This window comes from Alligator mississippiensis, chromosome 3 (genome assembly GCF_030867095.1).
Source record: "Alligator mississippiensis isolate rAllMis1 chromosome 3, rAllMis1, whole genome shotgun sequence".
NCBI classification, from domain to species: Eukaryota; Metazoa; Chordata; order Crocodylia; family Alligatoridae; genus Alligator; species Alligator mississippiensis.
Genome location: NC_081826.1, coordinates 261,056,953 through 261,082,442, shown reverse-complemented (window position 1 = coordinate 261,082,442; position 25,490 = coordinate 261,056,953). Strand labels below are relative to the sequence as shown.

At 41.4% G+C, this 25,490-nt stretch overlaps 1 protein-coding gene across 2 annotated transcripts in view; it reads right to left on the bottom strand.

Annotated features, from left to right (window-relative positions):
• Positions 1 to 25,490, bottom strand: part of ADAMTS6 (ADAM metallopeptidase with thrombospondin type 1 motif 6) — a 352,249-nt gene that overhangs the window by 115,653 nt on the left and 211,106 nt on the right. The window contains exons 12-13 of one of the 2 annotated variants that reach the window (XM_019496068.2): positions 10,504 to 10,611; positions 631 to 776 (exon numbers count right to left, since the gene is read on the bottom strand). In XM_019496068.2, coding sequence (XP_019351613.1) covers positions 631 to 776; positions 10,504 to 10,611 — 254 coding nt within the window. The remainder of the gene's footprint in view (positions 1 to 630; positions 777 to 10,503; positions 10,612 to 25,490) is intronic. The other variant, XM_059725136.1, reaches the window with a different exon arrangement.

The following is a 25,490-nucleotide window of genomic DNA, read 5'->3' as shown; positions in this document are numbered from 1 at the left end:
AAAGCAGACAAACCAGCAAACAACAGGAGCAGCAGGGAAGAAATCAACCTAAAGGAGAGGAGCAGGTTGGCCAAGTGATAGTAATGGTGGGGAAAGGAGTAGTTAAACCATTTGAGGATTCAGTGGATAGAAGCAGCTCAGAAAAAGTAATTGCTGTTGGATGTGACAAAAGGAAAATTTACTGTATTTATGGTATTATTAGTCATTGTGATATATATGAAAATCACTGTATTCCAAAAGTTTTAAATATTCTGTTATTTTTAATATTAATTAGTAATAGTTATTTTATATTTAGGCAAATATTTGAGACAATCACATCTAAAAATATAGAAGCATATCTAAGACATAATAAAGAACTTTTGCATAAACAGGAAATTTGAGAAGGAAAGCTTGTCAGTTACTAAGAAATTTAGAGAGTGACTGGCTTTACAGTACATGCATAATGCATACATTTAAAAATGTGAAAGTATGTCTAGCAAGCTTCTCCTGCATAGCTGTTCCTGTCTGCTATTTTGAAGACAAGTGTTGGCACACCAGTGAAACGTTTTTACAGATAACACGTGAAACCACAGTTTTGAATAATTTCCAAATATATCTTTTTGTTGGCTTCGGCTTACTTTAGCTACTTACGCTGGACTGTCACAGTGTCTTATGGATGAGGAGACTCCTCCCCCGCAGGTCCTGCTGCACTCTCCCCATATTGACCACGGACCCCAACCCCCATCTATGCTCTGGGGCCAAGTGCCAAAAGGTACGCACTCTCCCTGATAACACCACTGAAAGATTTCACAGAAAACACAGAATTAGCTTTCAGGCTGATAGAGTTATCAGGACAGAAAAATATAAGGGTCAGGCAATGACCAATCATAGGCATTAGCATTCTCTGTATAGATAACTGACTGATATTTTACTTTTTCTAGCCATGTTTAGGCATTAGTGAAAGTATGTATGATCTGTTAATTATATTTAGTTAAGCCCTGAATTATAGATGACTAAAACACATGAACAGTTTAAGATAAATTTCTTCTTTCTTCTTTTTTTCTTCTTAAGTCACAACCCTACTTGGTGTGTATCATTAAAAGGACTAAAACTCAAATTCTTTTAGACATTAAGATCCATTTTTAAGATCTTTTAAATAAAAAACCCCACCTATAATTCAACTAATAGCTCAATAATGCAACATGGAAAATTCCCCACTATGGAATTTTTATTATGGTAATTTCTTCTTATTTTAAAAAGTAAGTCTGGGTGAAGTTACAATGGAAGAGGAATTTGTTGCTGTATTTCATCTACACTAAAAATTATGCCAAAAGATCAGAGGGGTATAGAAAACCATTATACACACATACTTGTGATATGTTCCAAAACCAAATGAACATGCGTATTGAAATACTGCTCAGATAATAGCTGGACTAATTTAAGCATAAAGCCATGAATCCATTGTAAAAAGAACAGACATTAAAATAAATTATTTTGTAAGTCCAGTTTGACAAATCTTATTTACATCATACAGAGCCAACTCCTATTATCGTTCCTTACAACAAAATTCTGATTTCTGTTACATGGCTGAAAATTCAAATAACTCTACTGAAACTAAACTGAGTTGCACTGAATTTACCTAGGTATAACTGGGCATATCTGCACGTGCGCTTTAATGTGTAGTAGCCTATTTTACCGCACATTAAAGCATCACAACAAAAACTATGCTAATATGCTAATTTACAGTAAAGATAGGCTACTGCGCATTAAGTGTCACTAAAAAAGTATGTGCATTTGCTACACTGCATTAGGGCAGCTTAATGCACATTTAGTAGAGTTACTAAATTTAATGCATAGTAGCAAAACTGCATTAATGAATGTGTAGACACTCCCACTGAGATAAGAACTTAACCTTCAACCTTATTCAAGCAAATACCACTTTTCATTAGGAATTCTATGTGAATAAGAATTACATGATGCAGCCATAGTAAACTTACGGTGCTTTAGGTTTTTTAAATAGAGAATTATGTTCTTGAACACTCTATTCTATATCATCAAGTATGTTCTGGTATAAACAGTGCTGTAATGAAGGAACATTAACATTTCATATTCTTGTCAATAAAAAAAATACTCTGTCATTTATTCTCATAGATCTTTATTGCACAACATGAAATTACTGATATGTAATTTGAAACAACTCCATTTTAATATATTTTTGTCTGCAAATTTCATTGTTTTTTAAATTTAGAAATCTACATAAATCTACATATGAACGCTAAACAAGAAATTCAAAGAAAACATTCCCAAGTGATATCTCTAGTAATATGAAATCTTACTTAAGTTTAACTTTTATGGCAAGATTCACCAATATGTCCCAGCTATTTTACATCACACTGGAGCACCAGAAATCAGCTAGAGCATACTGGCTGGCTAAATTGGGTTGGACCTGCTTTTCTCTTTCCAGAGGACTGTAAAGAAACCAGCATATACACCTTAGTTTTGTACTCTCTCATTCTCTAAATTTGATTTCTTTCTCCCACATGCCTCAAATGAGCTCTCTCTTATACAGAGTAAAACTGACAACTTTTGAAAAGAAATATTTAGGGTTATTGCTCATTTTTGCTGTTCTATTTTTTAAACTGAATATTTATCCTTTAGCAGAGGCTGGAGTTACTGAACATCTCTTTCAGGAAAACTCACAAAAATATTCTCTTTCAAAATGGTCATCATCTCTCCATCACTGAGGAAGGTGGCCCCACCTGCTCTCAGGAACAGACAAATAATATTGTTACCTGTGGAGCAGGTAAATGATAAATGTGGGGCGTTTGCAAAAAACAGTCAGCGGCCAATATTCCCAGTGGTTATCTCTATATTGTCAAAGGATCACAATAGAGATCACCACAGTGAAGCATGCTATGCCCATAACAGATGAACAGGTTGCACATTAGGCACACAACAATAAATTTACTCTCTCTTAATGATGTAGACATGCCAGTGAGAACAACAAGATATGACAATTCCTCATAGAAATCCGGTATTAAATCATTAATCTTCCATCCCTGCTGAAGGAGTACCATTTCAGTATGAAAAATATCAGTAATTAATGTGATATATAGATTAAAGCATTTGAAAATTTCATATTAAGATGTTAATTAGAATTCGTAATTGCCAAATTAAGATTTTCATATAGGAGGTATCTGCTAATTCAGTTAGTCTACTGGCTGTCTGTAGGGACCAAGAGGGAATTTTCCTCTCATGAATGCTTTATTGAATGCTGTGTGATGGTTCACCTTCTTCTGAAACATTGGCTGTTTGTCACAATTAGAGGTGGGAGTTTTGACTGGGGATGCTGCTACTTCTTTCTGCACTTTGAAACATGAGTACCTGGCTGCACTTATATTTCTACTCAGGGAAAAATTATTCACAAGATTTGCAATTGGAAAAAAAAACTATTTCCACTTAGTCAAGCAAGAACTGTGGAGATTTTTTTCTATGCTTTACAGAATAAGATATGGTCCACTTTTTAGAATCATCTCAGCATTAATTATCTTAATTATAGTAATACCTTGTCTGCCATCGCAGTGGCAGGCTACTGACAGCAACTTATTCACCTCGCTTTTTGCCTGTGACACACTGTGCAATGTTTTTGCTTTTGTTACTATAGGCTCCTGCAACGTGCTATATATATTATGCAATTGACTGGTTAACTGCATAATAAATTTAGACCAGCCACATGTGCAAAGTAATTATCACATGATAAAAATGACTAGCCAGTTAAAAGAGAGCCACCCAGCTATAAAGTTAGTGCTTGAAAATGTGTAACAACTCTATGGCTAGTTTCTAGCCAGCTTTATTTTGAAAGTGTAGCAGGGCCCCTAGAGTACTTTTGTGGCTGTGTGTGTGTGTGACAAAACTAGAGTGAACATTTTATAGGACTCTGGATCGATAACTGAGAATAAAGGAGATCGGACTAGATGGCCCAAGAGTCCCCTTCCAGTCCTAAGTTCCTGTGCTCCTATTATAAATTAAAAATACTTAAAATATAATCTATGCATAAGATTTTAGTGAGGGTTAACTACATGGAAATCCATTTCTGCCAGTAATGAAAATCAGGATAAAATGAAGTGGGATATCATGTGCTAAATTTAAAACCGCTATTAAATTAGTTTTAATTCCTAAACTTAAAGTTAATTAGCAGATTTCTATTTGTAATTTTTTTAAACAAGCCTTATATACTTAAAAGAAATTGAATAAAAACTTGTCTCAGTTTAACTACAGAACTGCAATTGGTGATTCCATAATGTTATTATACAAAGCTTTATGTCCGATAATAATTTCAATGAGAAGCTCAGGAGAATGCTTCAACTGAAACTTCTTTGTGTACAGTAGCGGCAGAATCCTATTTCACTTTCCAACCTCAAATGACATTTACTACTGGCAAATGACACTTGCCATTTTTGGCACTTACACTGTTTGCAATCCTACTCCATGTGCAGGGTGGATAAGCAAGCTCAGTAAACTATACTTTTGCTGACCAGGTATGCAGATCTATACACACATAACTAGAAGATTGTAAGTCCTGAAACTCGGTGAGCATAAGTTCTGAAACTATAGCTGGGAAAAACCTATGACTCACAGGTGTTAGAGGGGGATTCCCCACATTAAATAAATGCCTAATGGTTAGGGCCTTCACCCAAGAAGTAGGAGATAAAGGTTCTAAATCTTCTTCAGCTAGAAGCAGGGGTGAATCCAGAGGGGATGCAGTGGTGCAGTTGCACCCCCTCCCCTTTCTGACCACACTGTGGGAGCAACATCAAAGGACTTTTTTAAGTCCCCAAATCAGAAGAAGACTAGTAAGAAGTCTAGTGTCCCTTTTCTTCCATGCTCAACAGCAAGTACCTTCTCTTCTAATTCTCCCCTCTACCACCTACTGCTGCCATTGTCTCCAGGGCTAGGGACAGACATTCAAAAAGCCTGAGTCTGAATTGATACAATCTTTGCAGGTTAGTTTAACCTGGCTAGGCTAAATCAGTTTGTAACTGAACAGACATCCCAAAAATGTAGGCACATGCCTGCAGTGGTTCAGGCTAGAAACTGGGAGGTACTAGAGCAGCCCTCACTTCCCTTCTACAGTGCTGAGCTAAGGCATCATGGCCAGGCCCCGGCAGGACGTTCTGATTAGGAATATATCCAATTTACTTTTGCACGTGAAGACCTGTTAATTTAAATTAGCCCTGGCTTTATTTAAGACAGATCCCTGTTGCAGAGAATTGACAACACAGTATTTATCACTCCTAACTCAGTGTGTATCACCCCATTAAGAAAACAACAGAGCGATATTACCAGTTACCTGTTGATTCTGCCTTTGTCCTGTCTACCACAGCAGGGACCATAGCCAGCATGTGGTCTGCTAGCTAATGCTGAGAGGTGTCTGTGTAAGGCAGAGGGGATGGGGAATCCCTGTTTAGCAGGGAGTGGGGAGGGCAGGCGGGGAGCAGGGGGAAGCCAGGCAGACACCTGTAGTCTGTGCTGAGCTGCAGCCAGGGAGCAGAGGGGGTGGGCCAGCTCTGCTGTGGAGCAGTGAGCTGCCCAGCCCAACGAGTATGCCGGGATGCTGGGGGAGTCTGGTTTAACTTAAACCAGCAAGGGGTATGAAACAGACATTGCATAAATCAGCCATTTTCAAATTGGTTTATGTGCACTGAACATCCATTCTGTTACAGGTTTAAACCAGTTTCTGATCACTTAAACTGGTTTATGTGTAATGTCTGTCCCTAGCCCAGATAAGCCAGATGTGGGAAGAGCTCCTGAGCCACTCCTGCCCTACTCCATCTGGGCTGCAAGAAGAGCTGGGATCAGCCAGGGATAGAGGCAGTAGCAGATGATGAGTTCCTCCCCACTGTCCAATCTCCTCCCTCCTCCCCCGTCCAGGACCAGTCTCCCTTACCAGCCCAGGACTAGGCTCAGGGAAGGGAATCTTGCAGGCATGGGAAAACCATCACTGTCTCTGGCTGAACCTGGCTTCCTGTCCAGCCTGGCTGGAGCAGAACAGAAGCAATTCTCAAAAATACCCCTGACCCCCATGTCAAGAAGGACAGCAGCAGCAGCAGATAGGGGGAAAGGGAATGGGAGGGGAGGACATGCCCCTGAGCATGGAGGGAAAGGAAAGGGGTGTCAAGAGTTGAGGTAGGGATCCTTACCCAACTTGGGGGCTTAAAAAAGTCCCCATCTGTTGCTTTGCAGTGCAATCTGCCCATGCTGGGGAGAGAAAGAAGTTGGAAGTGAGGGTACAGCTACCCTTGCAGTGCCAGCCACTAATCTCAAATCCCACTTTTCAAAATCCTGGACTGTCCTATGCCTAGAAGGGGTTTGAAATTACATCTCCTACTTCTTAACTCAGTACTCTAACCATCAGGTGTTCGGAGGGATCCTCCCCAGCCACCTTCTTGAAGCTGGCCTCCTGTGCAGCCAAGAGAAGAAGATATATAGGCCCAAAAGAAAGAGAGAGTTAGAGAGTGTAAAGGGGCCTTAGCTTTCAGCCTAAAACCTTACTCCCAATAGGACAGAGACTTCCCTACTGCTCTTAGTCCTTTTTATCCAATGGATACTATATGCAAGGTGCAATGGGTCAGCTTCAAGAGCAGGGCTGGAAGCAGATGTGATAGTGTCTAATCTGCAACCTAGTTGATAGAAAATGTATTGGGACAAGGCAATGTAGGTTCAAACCTTATCTGGGGTGAAAGGAATATAGAACCGGGGTCTCCCACTAGCTGGGTGAGCATCCTTAGCACTAGGGTACTGAGCTAAAAGATATGAAGGGGCCTGATTTCTTCCTAGCAACAATTTTGTGATTTACACCTGGGCACATGCATGCAGAGACACACACAAACTTGCCCAGAGTGCAGCCTACTGACCACGTTCAGTAGCTGTGTGGATGCTTTGAGAATAAGACTGCAAACTGTGCTTAAGTGCCAACAAATGACAGTTACACAGCTTAGTAAGTGCTGTTTATGGGTGGAAAGTGAAATAGGGATTCTGCCCATTTCAGCTGAAGCATTATTCTGAGCTTCTCATTGAAACTATTATTGGATAAAGAGCTTTATATCATAACAACATTATGAAATCATCAACTGAAGTTTTACAGTTAAAATCGGTATGTATTTTTCACTCTACTTTTAAGTATGGAAATTTTTTTGTAAAGATATTGACTTATCAGCAGCATAATGTGCTATTGATTTAAGGAAAGGAAAGAATAATTAGAAAGACTTATGAATGCAATAATGTCCAGGACATTTTTCTGAGCAAGATATTGTGAGGGGCATAATTGTAAAGCAGTTTTTATCAGTAGGTAAGATACAACTCTCTCTATAAAAATATCCCAAACTTTGTTGAGCTATGTGTCTGAAAATAATAATTTAAAAAATGATCTTGTCCTCTGTTGACTATTCCCTACTGCCTATTGCCTATTTATCAGCTATTTCAGATGTAAGCAAGGCCTGAGAGAAATTTGGGAGCCCAGCACATCCTAACAGAAAGATTCTCCCCAACACCTCCCATTGGAAACAGGAAATAAAGAAATATTATTTGAATTTTATGCTGAAATAAAATGTTTTGAAATAATCTTCTAGATATGATACTTCTACATTATTTACACACATTCTTACAATTAATATTTTACTACCTATTAAAAAATAAAATTATCTTCATTTTGAACCAGCAAAACTGTATCCTCATTCCCTTCTCTCTTAGGTCCTGGCTGTAAGTTTTGTCTTTATGTGTAAATATTTTAAATTGGAAGAACACTGAGTCCTTTGGTAACCTAGCTAAAACAAGTCCACATTGATGGCTAATGAAAAGTCAGCATTTTTAAGCCGTTATAAATGTAATGATAAAAATGCACATTGCCATTTGTTCTGTCTTTTTATTTTACTTGTAAACTCTGTGTGACAGCTTTTTGTTTAAACTACTTATAATATTATGTACACATATACAAAAACGGAAGCCTCATCCAAATCTGAATCAAGTTTCACAGGGACAGGAAAAAGCACCTTTCTGATTCAAAGTGACATTTTGCTAAAATTAAGTCCTTGCATAAAAGAATTATTACAATAATAATGCATTATTCCCTGGTCAGATTCTCAGAAACAGCTGAACAGTTTTTCAGAATTATTCAAAAAAATTCTTTAGTCTGAGGCAGATACTTAATGTGGAAAATTTCAGCCCAAATAGTTAATGTTTGGCAGGGATATCTAAGTGACTGAAAAGAGGGTCTTATAATGGAGTGTTATGCAATTTTATCCATCTCTCTCCCAGCTTTGTCAACTAGACGTTAACGTACACAATTACACCCCCTACCAAATTCTGCTCCTATTTGCAGCGTATAGCTAGAAAAAGGTCACTGTCTTACTCAGAGTTTATACCAGTGTCACAAAGCAGAAATTAGTCTCCTGAGTACCTTTGGGTCTGGTTAAGCTTTTGGGAGCAGGAACTGTCTTTTATTATCTAACTGGACAGATCCTAGCACAATAGGGCCAAATCTGGTTGTCAATTTTAGATGTGGATACAATATAAATGTTATTAAGTGATATACAATAGCAAGCCATTAATTTCTTCTTAGTGTATGGTAAAGTAAGCTACGTATTGCGAAATAATTCGTATTTTATGCCTTTGTAGCTATCAAGAACCATTCATTTACAAGAAGCTTTGAAGCTGGAACCTATGGATAGAATTCTCTACTGTTTAGTGGGATGGATAGCTTTATCTCTTTAAATAAAATACCTCACCTATGCCTGCTTCTAAAATCCAGAGAGGAATTATTGATGAGTGGAAGTGATGTCTTTTAGAGAACAGAAAGATTATAACTTCTGGTAAATGGACACAGCAATAACGTCTTAAAACATCTTGACTTTTACACTGTAGTTTCACAATTTTAAACACATACATTGAGGTAAACTGCTCCTTGTCATTGACAAAAAGTGGTGGTTCCAAAATAAACCTAGACTGTTGATTTAAGAAAAAGCCTCCTAGCATTTTCTATTACTCTAATAAAAGGTAACATTTTTGTAGAATGTGAAGGTCTCCCTATTTTTATTGGCTAACTGTAAGTGCTAGGTTTTTGTTTTTTTAAATGACCCCTTCAATGAATTTATTTTACATGGTTTACCAGTATTTCTAAACTCAGCATGGAAAAGCCATCAGAATGGTGCTAGGTCATGGGTCCTGAATGAAGCCGTCAGCAAAGATTAATAAACCGTGACAGCTGCCCAAAAGCTTTCATTCTCTGTATTTAAACATCAGATTGCAAGTTGAAATGCAGTGTAATCTTTGTTGAAACTAGCCCAGCAAACATGGCAAGAGTCAGGACTGAGCACAGATGACAGTAGTCATTGTTAGCATTAATCCAGTCTGGAGCAGTAAATTGTAGGGACTCATCTGCAAATGAAGCAATCCCCAAAGAGTTATTAGGAATAGGTTAATACAATTACTCTTATCAATTTGAACCAACCTATGAAAAGTGTCTTTTACATATTCTTAAAAATGGATATATGAAAGTCAATTTATTTCAGTATTCTGCAAACAAATGTATTTTAAAATATTTTTCCCCATGTTCCTGTCATAGTTCTGAAGGAATTCAGGCTTTAGTTATGCAATACTTATTCTGATACAAGTCTTTTTTCCATTTATAAAATTAACATATCTTCACTAACCAAATAAAAAATGTTAAACTTTGTTTTTTCCTATCGTACGCACTTGCGGACACACAGATATTTATCTCCATAGCCTGCATAAACATGAGGAAAAAAAAGAATAAATCAAGATGCTGTCCCCACTGAAACAACTGTTTTCTACAGAGATCATTTCTACCCATTATATCCAGAAGTTTATCAGCTTTTAAGGCAAAATCCTTTTAAAGTGAATATTTTACATAAACAACAGGATTCTATAGAAATAAGTGAGACCCAAAACAGCACTGTCAACAGGAAATGAGAGTTATAAGGATCTCCCTTACTAAAACTATAACTATTTTACATGCTATAGAGTGATTTAGCTTGGATTTAAAAGAATAAAAATGATTTTATCATCTAGAAATATAATAACTTTCAATCTCGAGAGAGAACTTGAGAGATAATTCATAAGCCTACGATAGGCTCAAAGTTAAAATAGTCTCATATGGAAGAGTGCTATAACATTTAATAAAAATGAAACAAATAGAATGTTTATAGAAATTACTCTGAAAACACGAAATTTAATAAAAAATCTTACTATATTTTTTGTCAAGCCAGCCTATAGAATTCTACATCAGGGATAATTTCTTTATTAAATGAATATATATCTTATTTTCTGTTAAATTCTATAGGAATTTTCCATTAGGGTGGAGTTCATTATGCAAATGGATTCTAAATTAGCACATCTCAGTTTTAAAATCTCCTATCCAAGCATAAAAAAAATAGCTCTCTCTGGTCTTTCTCTTCTTTCTTTTTCATCTTCAAACTTCTCATAGAACAACAAATCACTTGAACTCACCCCTTTCTCAATGCTCCCTGTCTGGCAGAGAGTACCCTCAGCTGCTGGAATGCTGTTGGTAACACAGCGGTTACTCTTGCTGAGGCACCAGAGCTCTCTACACACTTCCTAGGAAAGAAGGCAGAAGCAAGTTGATCAGAATAACAGTCTAAAATTGTTACCAGTCTTCCCATACACAAACACGCACAGTTTTGTTTTGGATAAAGACAATAAGAATGGACTGGATTTTTTATATGTATTTAGAGAGTTGGAAAATATTTTGGAGCAATTACAAAGCAACATGTTTGCCTAAGCATATTATGCCAATAAAATCTGACACTATTGATTCCAGATTATAAAAATGTGTTTCCCTCGTTTCCATGGAAGTGATGTTCTGTCATAAGCAGATGCTACTGCTTAATGCTAGCAGTGTGCTTGATGTTTTCCAAATTCGGTTTTGAAAGCAGTCTTCATGTTTCCTAAAGTATCTTCATATATTTATTTGCCTCAAATACCCAATAATATAGAACTGGATATTCTGTAGTGGTATGCAAATGGGCCATATTTGATTTGGATTCAGATTCAGCCCGAATCGGGGACAATGATTTGATTCATTGATTTGGATCACTGTCCCCGATTCAATTCGGCCGAATCCATATCTAAAGATTTGATGCTGATTCGGAGAATCAGCAATTTGGCCACAGACACAGCTTTAAATGTTTTTTCTACATACCTTGAGGTACCAGGCACGACTCATGAACACTGCAATGCTAGGGCAGATGGAGCATCCCACAGGAGCACAGGGGGTGCGGGGCCCACGTGCTTGGCAGCAAGCCTGGAAGTGGACCGGAAGTATTTCCAGTCCACTTCCGGGTATGCCAGGGAGAGTGCTGGGGGGCCCCCCCAGACCCAAGAAGCACCAGTTGCTGAGGCAGGAGGGTGTGGAGGGTCCCCTGTGCACTCCCCAGTGGACCTGGAAGTGGACCAGAATCTGGTACACTTTCAGGTCTGCTGCTGAGTGCGCTGGTGAGCCCCCCGCACTCCTGTGGGACGCTCCATCCGCCCCTGCACTTCAGCATTCATGAGCTACCTGGTACCTTGAGGAATGTAGAAAAAACATTTAAAGCTGTGTCGCTGTCTGAATCGCCGAATCATTCTGAATCAATTTGGAGGGTTTCGATTCGATTGAGAGAGAGTAAATGGTCTCCTGAGTCGATTTGGGTTTGGAGATTTGGCCACCAAATCAGGTTGAATCTGCCAAATCAAATCAGGGACTGAAGCTGCACACAGCCCTAATATTCTATATTCTAGAATAATATAGCTACTTCTGAAATATGAAAAAGCAATATTTCATCTTTTTTTCTTTTTTTTAAATCATACCAGTTCTAGATTCAAAATACCTACAAGTCATTTGTTTACTGGATGCTAAAATGAAGTATGAAAGTGCATTTGGTAATAAGACAATAATATAGCAAATTAAAGATTTCTTTTAGATTTTTCCGATTTATACATATTTCCATGACCTAATTTTTACAATCGTGCCTCCATCGATTAAATCAATCAGTTTATACCATCATGCTTCCAGTATATAAAAAAAAAATCAATATCGTTTTTCTTCTATTATACATCCAATTTACTTTTGCACATGAAAACCCGTTAATTTAAATTAGCCCAGGCTTTATTTAAGGCAGATCCCTGCTTCACTTTATGTACCAAACTGACATTTATCCAGCTGTGCAGCTGCCATTTGTGGCACTTACACACAATTTTCATTCTCATTCCACATGTAACATGAACATGTAAGCAGCAGGCTGTGCTCCAACTAGGCAGGTCTGCAGCTCTGCACACACATACCTATACAAGCATAAGACATGAAATTGTAGTTAGGTGAAAACTTACAACTAGGAGGTGTTATGTGCCAGTGGGACAGGCCACTCCCATGTTTTAGTCCAATGGGCTAGCACTCCCCAGGAAGCAAAAGACCCAGGTCTAGGCCCCTCTCCTCCAGAGGAACATGAGTCTACATGTCTCTGACACTATTCTAACTGCCAGGCCATTAAGCATTAGGCATTTCCAAGTTCCTTTACTAGGCCTCATCTTGAATCTTCCCCATAGGCAGCCAAGAAATGGAAATAGGGCAGAAGAATGTAAGCTAGAGGGTGTGTGAGCTAGAGCTCAGTGAGAAGGCTGCTGCTTCTGAAGGAAGTGGGCCCTGGGTTCTTGCCTGCACTCTTGCTTCCAGTGGGTAGAAACTTACACATTAGTCTCTATCTTGTTTATCCATTGAATATTACATGTCTTAGCTCAGGAGGACTAGAGAAGCAACCAGCTAAAACCTGACCTGTGGCCTACTCATTCAACCACAACACTAGGGCTAGGGACAGACATTCAAAAAGCCTGAACCTGAATTGATTCAATCTTTGCAGGTTAATCTAACTTGGCTACACTAAATCAGTGTGTAACTGAAAAAACATCACAGAAATGCAGGCACATGCCTGCAGTGGCTCAGGCTAGAAGCTGGGAGGGGGCGGGGGGCGGGTGCTAGAGCAGCCCTCCCTTCCCTTCTATAGTGCTGAGCTGAGGGGTCATGGCCAGGCCCTGGCAGGACACTCTGGTTAGGGATGAGGGAGGGGGTCCCCACCCGCCACGAGCCCAGCAGGGAATTGATAACACAGAGTTTATCACTCCTAACTCAGTGTTTATCACCCCATTAAGAAAACAACAGAGTGATATTTCCAGCTATCTGTTGATTCTTCCTTTGTCTGGTCTGCCACAGCATGGACCATACTCAGCATGTGGCTAATGCTGAGAGTTGTCTGTGTAAGGCAGAGGAGATGGAGAATCCCTGCTTAGCAGGGAGTGGGGAGGGCAGGGGCAAGCCAGGTAGACACCTGCAGTCTGTGCCAAGGTCCAGCCAGGGAGCAGAGTGGAGGGGCCAGCTCTGCTGTGGAGTAGTGACCTGCCCAGTCCAGAGAGTATGCTGGGATGCTGGGGGAGTCTGGTTTAACTTAAACCAGCAAGGGGTCTGGGACAGACATTACATAAGCCAGTTTAACCCAAATCAGTTAAGTCTGATACTACATTCAACCAGATTTATCTCAAACCAGTTTCAGCCATTTTCAAACTGATTTATGTGCACTGAACATCTGTTCTGTTACAGGTTTAAACAAATTTCTAATCACTTAAACTTGTTTATGTGTAATGTCTGTCCCTAGCCTAGGGAATTGGAGTCCTACAGGTTCACACCCTATCTGGGTGAAAGAGTGCCAAAATCTGAGTCTCCCAGTTTCTGGACAAATACTCTAACCATTAAGTTGTTCTAAAACATGAGATGGTCCTCCTCCTGGACCACAGTTTCAGGACATACTCAGGTACATGTGTGTGTGTGAGCTTAAAGTACATGCTCATGAATCCACACTGCATTTAGAACAGGATCACAACTATATGCAGAAGTACTATTTAGGCATGTAAAGTGAAATAGGATTCTGCCCATAGGGACACAGAAAAAAAGTCTACCTTTTGGGTTTTCTGGAAAGGGCTGAAGCCTAGGAGTTTGAGAACCTAACTCAAAATTTCTTATAGCTCTGGAATTCTATTCATTTCAAAGGCCTTTGGATCAGGCATTGTATGCAAAACATAATGTGGAATATTTTGCTTTTAAATTAATTGATTGCATTGTAGTTTTTATTATGTTGGACTGTGAGCTAATATCTTTATGTGGGTAGAAGTTAATTCAATTCTAATCTAGATGAACTATCTAAAATTTGTTTATAGATTTTTTTCTCTTGTTAAAGGTCTACACTTTTTAAATTCAAAATCCAAACCAAAGGATTCATGTTTAAAATGACCCAATGTGATTTTTGATAATATAATTATTTTAATGGATCTTTGACATATCGAAAACATTTTCTCATATAGATTCTGTGAAAAAAAAATACAAAGAGTTAAAGGAAAGAGCAATATCAGTAAATAAAAGGTATTGGTTATATAATCACTCAAAATGCATTACTTTCCTGAGGAAATGATTGACAGACTTCAAGGCTACACTTTATAAATGCATCTATAATAACAGCTATTAAACTTTGCTACAAACTTTCATTTCTTTGCATTATGCTATCAGTGGAAATATAGATATTTATTAGCAGCTATAGTATTTGTTCTTTACTATGACATTCTACTACATAACTGTAATTCACAGACCTTCCAGCCTGCAAAATTCCCAGAGAAGTAATTCAGATCAGCAGAGTACATGGATAGAGAATGTTTGCACGATTAGTCTCCTAGTAAATTGGCTGTATTAATGGTATAAATATGGAACCTTTAAGGAACCATTTTCAAAGGTTCCTTAAAGGAACCTTTACACTGCAATGGAATGCACCCTGCTTGTTGGGAGCTAAGTTCTGAGGCTACAAGGGCTTTTTAATTTTCTAGAGATTTAATTCTAAATATTTTTTCTCAGTTTAATTATAAACCAGATGGACAATTTTCATCATTATTTGTGGCTCTGAAGTAGATATGATTGCTCAGACATCAGATTACTAAATGAATTATGTGACCATTCTTTTCTTCTTTAGAAGAATCATCGCCATATGCCAGATTCTTTATTAAACCTGAGAGAAACCTCCTAGTTTTCAAATTAAGGATTTTTTTCCATTAAATTGTTCATAACATCATGGGTGTTTACTTAAATATTCCCCTTCTGAGTCAAACACAGGTTTTTACCTCACCTGAACTATTTATGTGACAACTTTCATAGATGAAAATACATATTTTCAGATGCATATATTACTTAAAAGAACATAGGAAGAGGGAAAGCAAAGGAAAGAAGTTAAAAAGATATCATTTAAAATATATTTCAAAGATGTATTCATTTTGCATTCATTACATTGTTTGTTGCAAAATCACGATCTGAATCAAAACCATAAATAGTGCCTTAACCAAAACTTCTGATCTGAGTAAGGATGAAAAACTGATGTCTTAACAGGATGTCTTAAAACTTATAGGTTTAGCTTCCTGATAAAGTGTGAGGGCTTGTCTAGTTCATTTCATTTTTTTATTGTCATGTTTCCTGTTACATGTCACTTGAGCAACTATGTAAGCCAGGGCTACTCCACTTATTAGGCACCTACGCTAAGTACAGACATTCAAAAAGCCCAAGGTGCAGCCAGGTCAATCTACCCAGGTTTCTCTAAGCTGGGTAGACTGAACTGGGAATGAACACAATGCACATTTACTCTTGGGTGGGGGAGGCATGCAAATGCCTGCACTGGCCAAGCCAGAAGGCAGGGGGTACTCTTGCAAGCCTCCCACAGGGGCCTCTTGCCCCAACCCCACCTCTTCCCTCCCCACACCATCAGCAACCCTGTCAGCAGCAGGGGAAAACCCCCCAGCTGTGCTTACTCCAGTGGGGGGAGCAGGGCTACAGGGTTAGGGGGGCCTCTGCTCCCCCACCGCCTGAGGCTGCCTGGCTCACCTGACCACCCAAATGGCTCTCAGCCCTGGTCCCCCATGATGGTGTCAACTGAGCCAGGCAAGGTGGGGGGAAGGGTGGGGAGCACAGGCTCCACCCAGCTGTGCTTACTCAGGCCTGGGGGACTGGGGATGGGGCTGCAGGGTGGGGGGCTCTGCTCTTCCCCATCCCCTGGTGCTACCCAGTTCAGGTGATGCAGGCAGGCAGGAGCCAGGACCAAGAGCCATGCCAGGACTGTCAGCCCAGCTGCTCAGCACCAGAGGTGGAGGAGGGAGGACAGAAGAAACCTGCTCCCCATGGGCTTAGCTCCAGCCCCCCCAGACCTGAGCAAGCACAGCTGTGTGGACCCTGCACTCTCCCACCCTTCTCCCCACTCTGCTGGGCTCTGCTGACATGGGCAGGCAGGAGTAGGGCTGAGAGCTGACTGGGGGACAAGGGGCAGCAGAGCCCCCACCTAGCTGTGCTTGCTCAGGTCTGGGGTGCTGGGGCCAGGCCCACATGGGGCAGGGGAGATGAACTGACAGTTCTGGTGTGGCTCTCGGCCATAGGCGGCATAAGGGGGTGCTAACAGGGCTTCCCCCCCCCAAACATGGGGCAGTGGTAGGGCTGCAAGGCAGCCTGACCAAGGGCTTCCGGTGCAGCACGGGTGGGGAGGGAGTGGGGGTGGGGCTGGGGCCAGGGGAGAGGCAGGTGCTGCACAGCCAGTGGGGCATGGGACTGAGCTGTGAGTGGCTTGTCTGGGGGGTGCGGCTCCTGTTACTACCCACACCCTAGGAGGCATGGGGGGAATGTGTGCTCCCAGATCTCCATGGGGCAGGCTGCTGCTGCAAGCTGGGGCCAGGACTGAGCTGGGTTGTTCCCAGTGGGGGGCAAGGGGTGGGCTAGGAAGAGCCCAGTGCAGCCTCTGCCTTAGCCTGCAGATCCAGGGGCATGCTCCCCCCATACCTCCCAGGATATGTGCAGTGGCAGGAATCACCACCCCTTCCCCATGCCCTCTGGAGAGAAACGATGACTTGGGGCGAGGCGGGCACGGGAGCCCCATCCCCTCCAGCCTGGTGGCGCAGCTGAGACTGGCCCCACTCTGGCCCTCATGTGGTGCAGGGCCAGGGCCAGTGCAGGGAGGCAGCTGGGATTGATGTGGGGATGGGAGGGTGCCACAACCAGGCAACAACCCCAGGCATGGAGGAAGGAGCAACCACATGGGTGCAGTGGGCTCTTGTCCCGATTCTGGGCCCAGCTCATCCTCAATCCCTCCCAATCCCTGCTCAGTCCCAGGCCCATTCACTCCCTTCCCCCACTCCCATGACCCTTTTCCCCGCTGACTTTCCCACCTGGGGGGGGTGAGCATGCATGCACATGCATGCACACACTCAGCCTCCCCATCCCATTTTTTTCTCCCTCCACTTATGCTCTCAACCCTAGCTCCTGCCTGTCCATGTCAGCCAAGCTGGGCAGCAGTGGGGGCTGGAACAAGCAGAGTCACCACCCTGCAGATCTAGCCCCAGACTCCCCAGACCGGAGCAAGCACAGCTGGGGGAGCCTGCACTCCCCCACCCTTCCCCTCACCCTGCCCAGCTTGGTTGACACAAGCAGACAGGAGCAGGGCTGAGAGTTGTTCAGGTTATCAGCCAAGCCAGGCAGCATCAGGGGGTGCAGACCAGAGGCCCCCCACCCTGCAGCTCAGCCCCAGCCCCTCCAAGACCCAAGCAAGCACAGCTGGGGGGGCACACAACAGCGTGCCTCTGCTCCTCTCCCACCACCACTGGCAGGTGCAGGCAGGACACAGGCCTAGGGAGTAGAGGCTTTGCTCCTTCAGCAAAGTAACAGCCCAAGGGGTGGTGCCAGCCCAGCTCCATGGAGCAGATAGCATGGACATGCAAAGGATCATGGGATGCTGGAGAACAGTGAAGTAACTTGAGTCAGAAGTGGATCTGGGACAGAAGCTCAATAGATTGATTTAACTTAAATCAGTTAAGCCTGATGCTACATCCAACCAGGTTTATCTTAAATCAGTTTTGGCCATTTTGAAACCAGTTTATGTGCACTGAACTTCTTTTCTATTACAGATTTAAATCAGATTCTGATCACTTAAACTGGTTTATGTGTAATGTCTGTCCCTAGCCCTAAATGACAAATGTATAATTTAGCCACTTTAAAAAAGGGAGTGGGACCTGATGCTTTGGAGGATGAAGCAGCTGTTACAATGAAGCTGTTCAATCTACATGATGCTGTAGCAATACAGGTTAGCTAAAACACCCTAGCTTTGGCTCTGAATGAAGCAAGGTTAAAGTCCGAATGGTTTTGCTACGCTCGTATCTCTCAGAATCATGTCAACGTAATAGGTACACTGTAATACCTTGTATTGGTATCCTTTGATATGGATACAATCATGACATCCACCTATACCTTAAATAAACTTAAGCTGTTGATAGCAGTTCTATCCCACGCTTTTCAAGGCCCTGAAAAACTGTTAAAATAAAAGAGTCCTCCTCTTCCTTGCTGCTTTTTTTTACTTTGTCTTAAGGTTAAGGTAATAGCATGTTTCCTAAACTGATTTATTAATGAATTTTCAGGGAATCAAACAGGGTAGAATAGGATCATATCTAGGTGCCTAATAAATGGAGCTGGACCAGGTTGCAAAAGTTTAAATTAATAGCTGTACTTAGCTTGCAAAATTTGGATCAGGAAATTAAATAGCTCAAAGTCTGGATGTATTGAAAACATGGTTTTGACTCAGCCCATAGATACATAGAATCCATTTGCAAAAATCAGGTCTTAATTCTAATATGGATTTTAACCCATCTTTAACCTTTCATGGTTATTTAAATCCAGGATTCTGCTTCATACTTATCCTATCTCTAGTTTAAACACGGATGATAAAGTGTTTTTACCACAACCTATAGACTCCAAAATCTATTTGTAACTTCTAATAGGATCTTCTATAGTTTCACTCCTCAACTTTACAATATTTATGTATTAATACTAAGGGGAAATGATACAATAATTGCAGCTGGCCAAAGAAAGTATAGCTTTATCTCAGAGAAAAGTGTTTAAATATTTCTCATCAATTTGGGACAGGTTCTGCTATACCCTAGCTACTTTGCAACACAAAAGCAGTACAAAGCTGCTAAAGCATATTGGTAAATTTTTTCTTATATTTTATAACTGCAACAATTAACCAAAATTGCAATGTAAAACAGTGAATAGGATGCACCAGTTTGGTTCTATTCTAATCTCAACCACTGAACAACTGAATGACCTTGGTTAAATTACTTTACCTCAATTTCCTAATCTGTAAAATGGAGCAATGATGCCTATAGCATCTTCATAATGAAAAGCACTATATAAAAACTAGGTATTATTGTTAGTATAGGCCCATTCTGGCAGTCATTACTCAGATATTAGCACCAGTAGAAATTTGCTTTAGTAGTCTGCAGGCTGGGGCCCCAGAAAAGAAATAAAGAATAAGTAAAACTACCAAAGGCTATTCCATACTAGTATTTTTTTAATCAGAGACCCCATTTAAATGAGAAAGGAGTTCTCTTTAGAAGCTGATGACATGATATAGCTTCAACTGTATAAAATATTTTCCTTGTGGAAAGTACCAAAGCCTTAATGACCACAATAGCAAAATATATCACTCTATATAGGGATTTAAAAAATTAGGAACATATTTTTGTACTTTATTTTAAATGTTATGGGTTATAAAGAAATTGTTTCTTTTCTCCTAATATACTAAGTTTAAAAGAGACTAAAGGTTGAAATTGAAATTCCATAACCCTTTGTATGAAATCAAAGGTAGCACTTTATTATAACAAAATGAATACTTATTAGAAAACAAATATAGGTATTAGAATAAAAAGAAAAAAATCATCTGTAATACAACTTTGTTGAGTTATATTGACTAAATGTCTTCTTTACTTTCAGTTAATTTTGGAACAGTTAGAGATAAAGGCTTTAAAAGAACTGGAGTGCACCAAGTGACCATTGTCTAGGGCAGCTCTGAACCCGGTACTACCTCTGGTGCATGATTAGGGATTTAAAACATGCTCCTTATAACCATTATCACATCAGTGGTATCTCTAACAGCTGTTTCTAATAAGCCAGCCTGAAACCCATCTGAGAGCACTGCCCTGGAAAGGGCAACCCTAGAACCCCTATGAGAAAGTATACTGACTTTTTATCACACAAAAGAAAAAAAATAATTAGCAGAAGGTGACCTGATAGCCCTACTTGGGCTGATTTTTTCCTTAGCAGGCATCAAATTAGGATAATATATCCTTTTCCATCTTCAAATAGAATTTAATCCTGTTGTGTGAACAACTTGGTGAAAAGGACAAGAATAAAGGAAGGAAATGAGCTGAAATCTAATCAATAAGCTCGAAGTCAGTCACTGAATTTGTGGATATAATAACTATTAATTTACAAAGAAAACAAGGGAAAGTGTTTTAAAAATCCAGGAAACATAAACTGAAGCTGAGGCCTTTCACAAGATCAAGACAAGATAGATGACAACCTGTAACGGTGTATCTTAGGGCTCCATGACTTCAGTTTGGAATTCGGATGCTTGTATTTGCAGTAAATTAAACAAAGCTGAACCCATCTAGAGAAAAAAAACAGCAAATCAAATTATCTTCCTTTTGCCTATATCTTACCAATGATGGAGCCTCTTTCTGTATGTCATGCAGAGTTACATACAGGCATTTTAAAATTATGTAACAGCTAAGCAGCCTACATAATAATAATAGTAGTAATAAAATATAATAACAATACAGCACAATGAAAACTCTGTAATATGATAAAGTATCAACTTTCTGTGCTGTTTCAGAATCTAGACTCTATTGAAAGCCTCAAATTAAGCTAGTACAGTTTGGCTTGTTTCAAACCCACAATATTAAAAATTAAGATGGGAAATACATTCACAACAAATACAAATGTAGGCAAAATTTGGAATTTTCTTTAGTAAGATTAAATCCTATTCACTGGGATTTTCCATTCCTTCAGCATGTGTTGATCCATAGTATGCTGCACCCCTTGATGAGCATTTGTTAAAATAGAGCATTAAAAGAATAACCTTAAATTCTAATTTCTGATCCAGGTCTCCAAAAACTTCTGCCTAGTTTCTTCTCACCCTCATTACAGAAATACTGTTTGTAATATGACTAGAAATCTGAGGGTGATTATTAATGATGGGTGAACCTCAGAAGGTTCAGACCTATGGCTCAGTTCAGATAAGCACCCAAAAGTTAAAATGTTAATGCTCCATTTCCATAAATGCTCATTAAACGGTGCAGCATGTTATGAATCAAAACATGCTGAAGGAATGTGAAATATCGTTCTTAGACTTAAATTACACAGGTATATTATATAACTATCTTGTTTTCCTAAATATTGGGTGCTTATTTGAACCTTACCAAAACTAAGGCAGTCCCATCCAGGAACAATAGGGTACCTTCTGCTAGAAAAACATCTTCCCTTCTAGACCCACATAACATCTCCCTTCTTTATCCCAACCATCTTCCAGTATTTGGACCCTGCTTTATGGCCTTCTCCACCATCAACCTGACCATCATTTGGCCAGTAGTTTTCCCTCCTTGTTTTGAAAGTGTGTTATAGAACCAAGGTGCCCTTGTGATAAACCTAAACTTAATTTGTGTGTTCTGGTATGCATCCTTAAAAATAGAAAGAGAATGGAGACAAAGAGTGTTAGGGGAGTGAAAGTGGGAGCTAAGTCAGGCTGGTGGATGATGTTGCTTTAGTGGGAATCTATAAAACCAAGGCTGGAACAAAATGCAAAACTTAGCAGGAATCAGAAAGAACAAAAAGTCTGGGGCCCTGCTTAACTAATCTGACCTTAATCTTAAAACAAAGGTTCAAGCAGGGCCTGTGAGAGAAGTTTGGGGGCCTGGTGCATCCTACTATGGGGGCTTTCACACCTCGCATTTTAGACACTGTGCTCTGATTATAGAGGCCCTCCCAAGCTTGGAGGCTCAGTACAACTTTACTCCCATTCAGCCCTCTCATAGACCCTGGGTTCAATAGTTACCCAGCTGCACGTTCATACAGTTAATGGTGCAAGAAAACAGGGAATAAATCACAAAGTACGTGTAATAACTGTTTGGCTGGTTCCCATCTCACCTTAAATTGAACGTATGGCCAGCACTGATAAGCTGACTGGCACTCCCTGCCATGGGTGCAATGAGGCACCCAACTTGCTACTTACTGATGCAGGGGGAGCCAAGGATCATGATCCTAAGCTCCTCCTTTACCAGAAATAGGGCACAATTGGGATTTGATCCCCAGTCCCACAATTGTGCCTCCTGAATACACATATGGTATGCCAGGAGACATGATTGTTGGGATTGTGGATCAGATCCCATTGCGCCTTTAACCTGTCCAGGCCTACTTAAAGGATGATCCTGCAAGTCCTTATTCAAGCAAACTTTGACAGGCTTCAGTAATTATAAATGAGAAAGGTCTGTATGACTGTGCCCTTATTGATAACAGGCTTTGCACTTAATGGCCAAGATACTATGACCAGACAATAAAAAATAATAGAGAAGCTCATGTTAATGATAGAACACAATGTCAAGAGCTTACATTCTTTCTCAGCCTATATGTAGTTTTAATGCATGTTTATGATGAAATAAGCAGACAACAGTGTTGAATTTAACTACTTATGCTATGCTAACAAACATTAAGGACAGACTTCACTGTAAAATGAATCAACAGGAAGAAGGATTTCTGTACAGTGAGATAAGAGGCATTACACAAGGACTCATAAAAACTTACTGAATGATATGGAGTATGGTATCAGTGGTTGTGGGAACAAAAGCAGGAATTGACAGCTGTATGTGCAAAGGCCCATTCTAATAGCTTTATTTTCTTTTCCTTTCAGAAAAGCAACTTCTAGAATATGCTTTCATTTCCCCACATTTGCTTGCATAATTGCAAAGGGTCCAAGCAAGGTCATTACGGGTAGAATTCTATTTCCCTTTGTGCATCTAAATGGCAGCTTTCTAGACATGTAAGTGGCATTTTTGGCACAGGTAGCAATTCTCTTTCTATTGTAGTATGGATGTGTAAATGTGTGCATGTACACTGAGTAGGTGTAGTAAGGTATGCACTGGCTATGCAGCTGTGTACACATACCCATTCTGGATGGTTACTTCCAAGTCCTGAAAATGTAGCTGATGAGAAACCTATGATTACCAGGTGTTAGGTGGCCCTCTGTGTTTCAGCTCTGAAAGCTGGGTGGTTAGGGCACTCCCCCAGGAAGCTACAGATTCAGATTCTAGACAACCCTTGTCCAGGGGAGGTTTGAATGCATAGCTCTCTGACTTCACAAGTAGAAGGCTATAACCACCACGCTGAAGGTTAGGCATAAATCAGTGTCTTCTTCAGAGCTCCTTTTGAAGATACTCCTAAGCAGGCAAGAGAAGATGATATATTAAGCCCAGGAGGTAGTAGTGTAAGTAGGGGTGGGCAAATGGGTCATGATACCTGGGGGTAAGCAGGGGAAGAGGAGGGTGTGCAACAGAACAGAGGCAAGGGGGCTCGAGGCTCTGGCTGCAGGGAGCAGAAGCAAGAGTATCCTGGTCAGCTTCACCCCCACCCCCACTTCTGCTGCTGCAGGTGGAATTGCCAGCGTGGCCAGTGCCTAGAGTGTTAACCTGCTCCCACAGCTACTTTTTTATTGCTGTATTCATGGTTTTAAATTGCTACTCAGGATGGAAAATAGTGGTGGCTGCTCCCTTAATCCTGAATCTTCAGGCCACTGCAACACCTCCCCCCCAAGTAGTGCTCTTTCCCACAGATGGGGGAGCAAGGCTTTTGTGAGGACTCCTACCCAAAGCACAAACTCTATGATATATGCCACTGTCAGGAGGAAGCAAACAAACCAGTGGGTATGTGGTTTAGTAAGATGGCTACTGCCCTGGGAAGGAGGAGACCCTGGGGTCTAGGCTGGACCCTCTCTACAAGTAGGATAGAAATTGCATTGCCCTCCTGTCCATTTTATCCAAGGATCATTAAAGGCAAGAGGCAGTAGCCCAGCTTCAAGAGGAACATTGGCAAGGGCTCTGGCTACTGCCTGACCAATGGTAGGGGGAACAGAGTGCTATATGAAGAAGTCAGAGGGTATGGACACACAAACACTTGGTGCCCTTCCAGTTACAAAAGGGCAGCAGCTAGTACATTCTAAATCAGAGACGGGCAATTATTTCAGTTGGAGGGCCGTTTAACGAGGTTTGGTGAGCCCCCTCCCGGTCACCATCTTGGGACCAGAAGTCCCACATCTTAGCCCCTGACCATTACCACCAGAAGTTCCTCCCCTTGCCCCCTGGAAATACTCCTTTTGGGAGGGATGGGTTGCCATCTTAGAACCAGAAAAAAAACCACATCATACACTAAAAGTCAAACACCTGCTATAATATATTTTAATTTTATTACAAAAAATATTTTTGTCATGATTTGTTTTTGCATACAAGAACTCAAAAATAAATTCTTATTTTTATATGTTGTGTGGGGGGTATGGTTGGAGGGGTGTATGGTGGGGTGTGGGTATGGTGGGGTTGTGAGGGGGTGTGACTGTGTGGAGGGAAACAGGATATGTTGGGGGTGTCTATATGTGGCAGGGTTGTGGGGGCAGGATGTGGGTGTGTGGCATTTGTGGGGTGTGAGGGAGTGTGGTGGGGTGTAGGGACCTCCCCACGACTCCCCCCATTGCACGCAGACCCCACAGGCAGCAGCAGCAGCAGGAGCAGCACGGGTGCTTGGGGTGCTCATGTCTGGCGCAGGTGCTGGCACCCAGCAGCACACAGCTTCAGCCAGTGCTGCACAGTGTGGCAAGGAGCACAGCCCAGCTGAACTGCTTCTGTTGCTGGGACTTCATGCCATGCACAGGCAGCTCCCACACTTGCACGCCACTGGAAGGAAGTCCCACGCACTAAAGCCAGCTGCCTTCACCACACCCTGCCATGCAGGTCCCAGGACTCCACCGGAAGTGGAGGGGAACCCCAGCCCCTGCTTCCCCATGGAGGCCTGGGACCTGTGCAGCAGGGCGTGGTGAAGGCAGCTGGCTTCAGTACATGGGGCTTCTCTCTAGTGGTGTACGAGTGTAGGAGCTGCCCATGAACAGCATTGAGTCCCAGTGACAGAAGCAGCCTGGCTGGGCTGCACTCATTGCCACAATGTGCATCATTAGCCAGAGCTGAGCACCCCTGCCTGCTGCTGCTGCCACCACTATTGGCAGGGCTGCACACCATGGAAGGAATGTGAGGGGGTCCCCACACCCCTCCCCCACCCTCCCTCACACTCACACCCTGCCCACCCAAGCTCTGCACTCCTACCACCACCCTGGGCATGGGCTCCATGCTGCCACCAGCCCCAGTCCCATGCTCCCTGCTTCTGCCCAGCTGCAGCTCTCCACACCCCCGCCCTTGCCCCTGCCATTTCCTTACTTGCTGCCCACAACAAGTGGGATGTCAGGGAAGCTGGGCAAGCCCCCAGTGGCTGCAGCAGTGGCAACAGCAGCCCT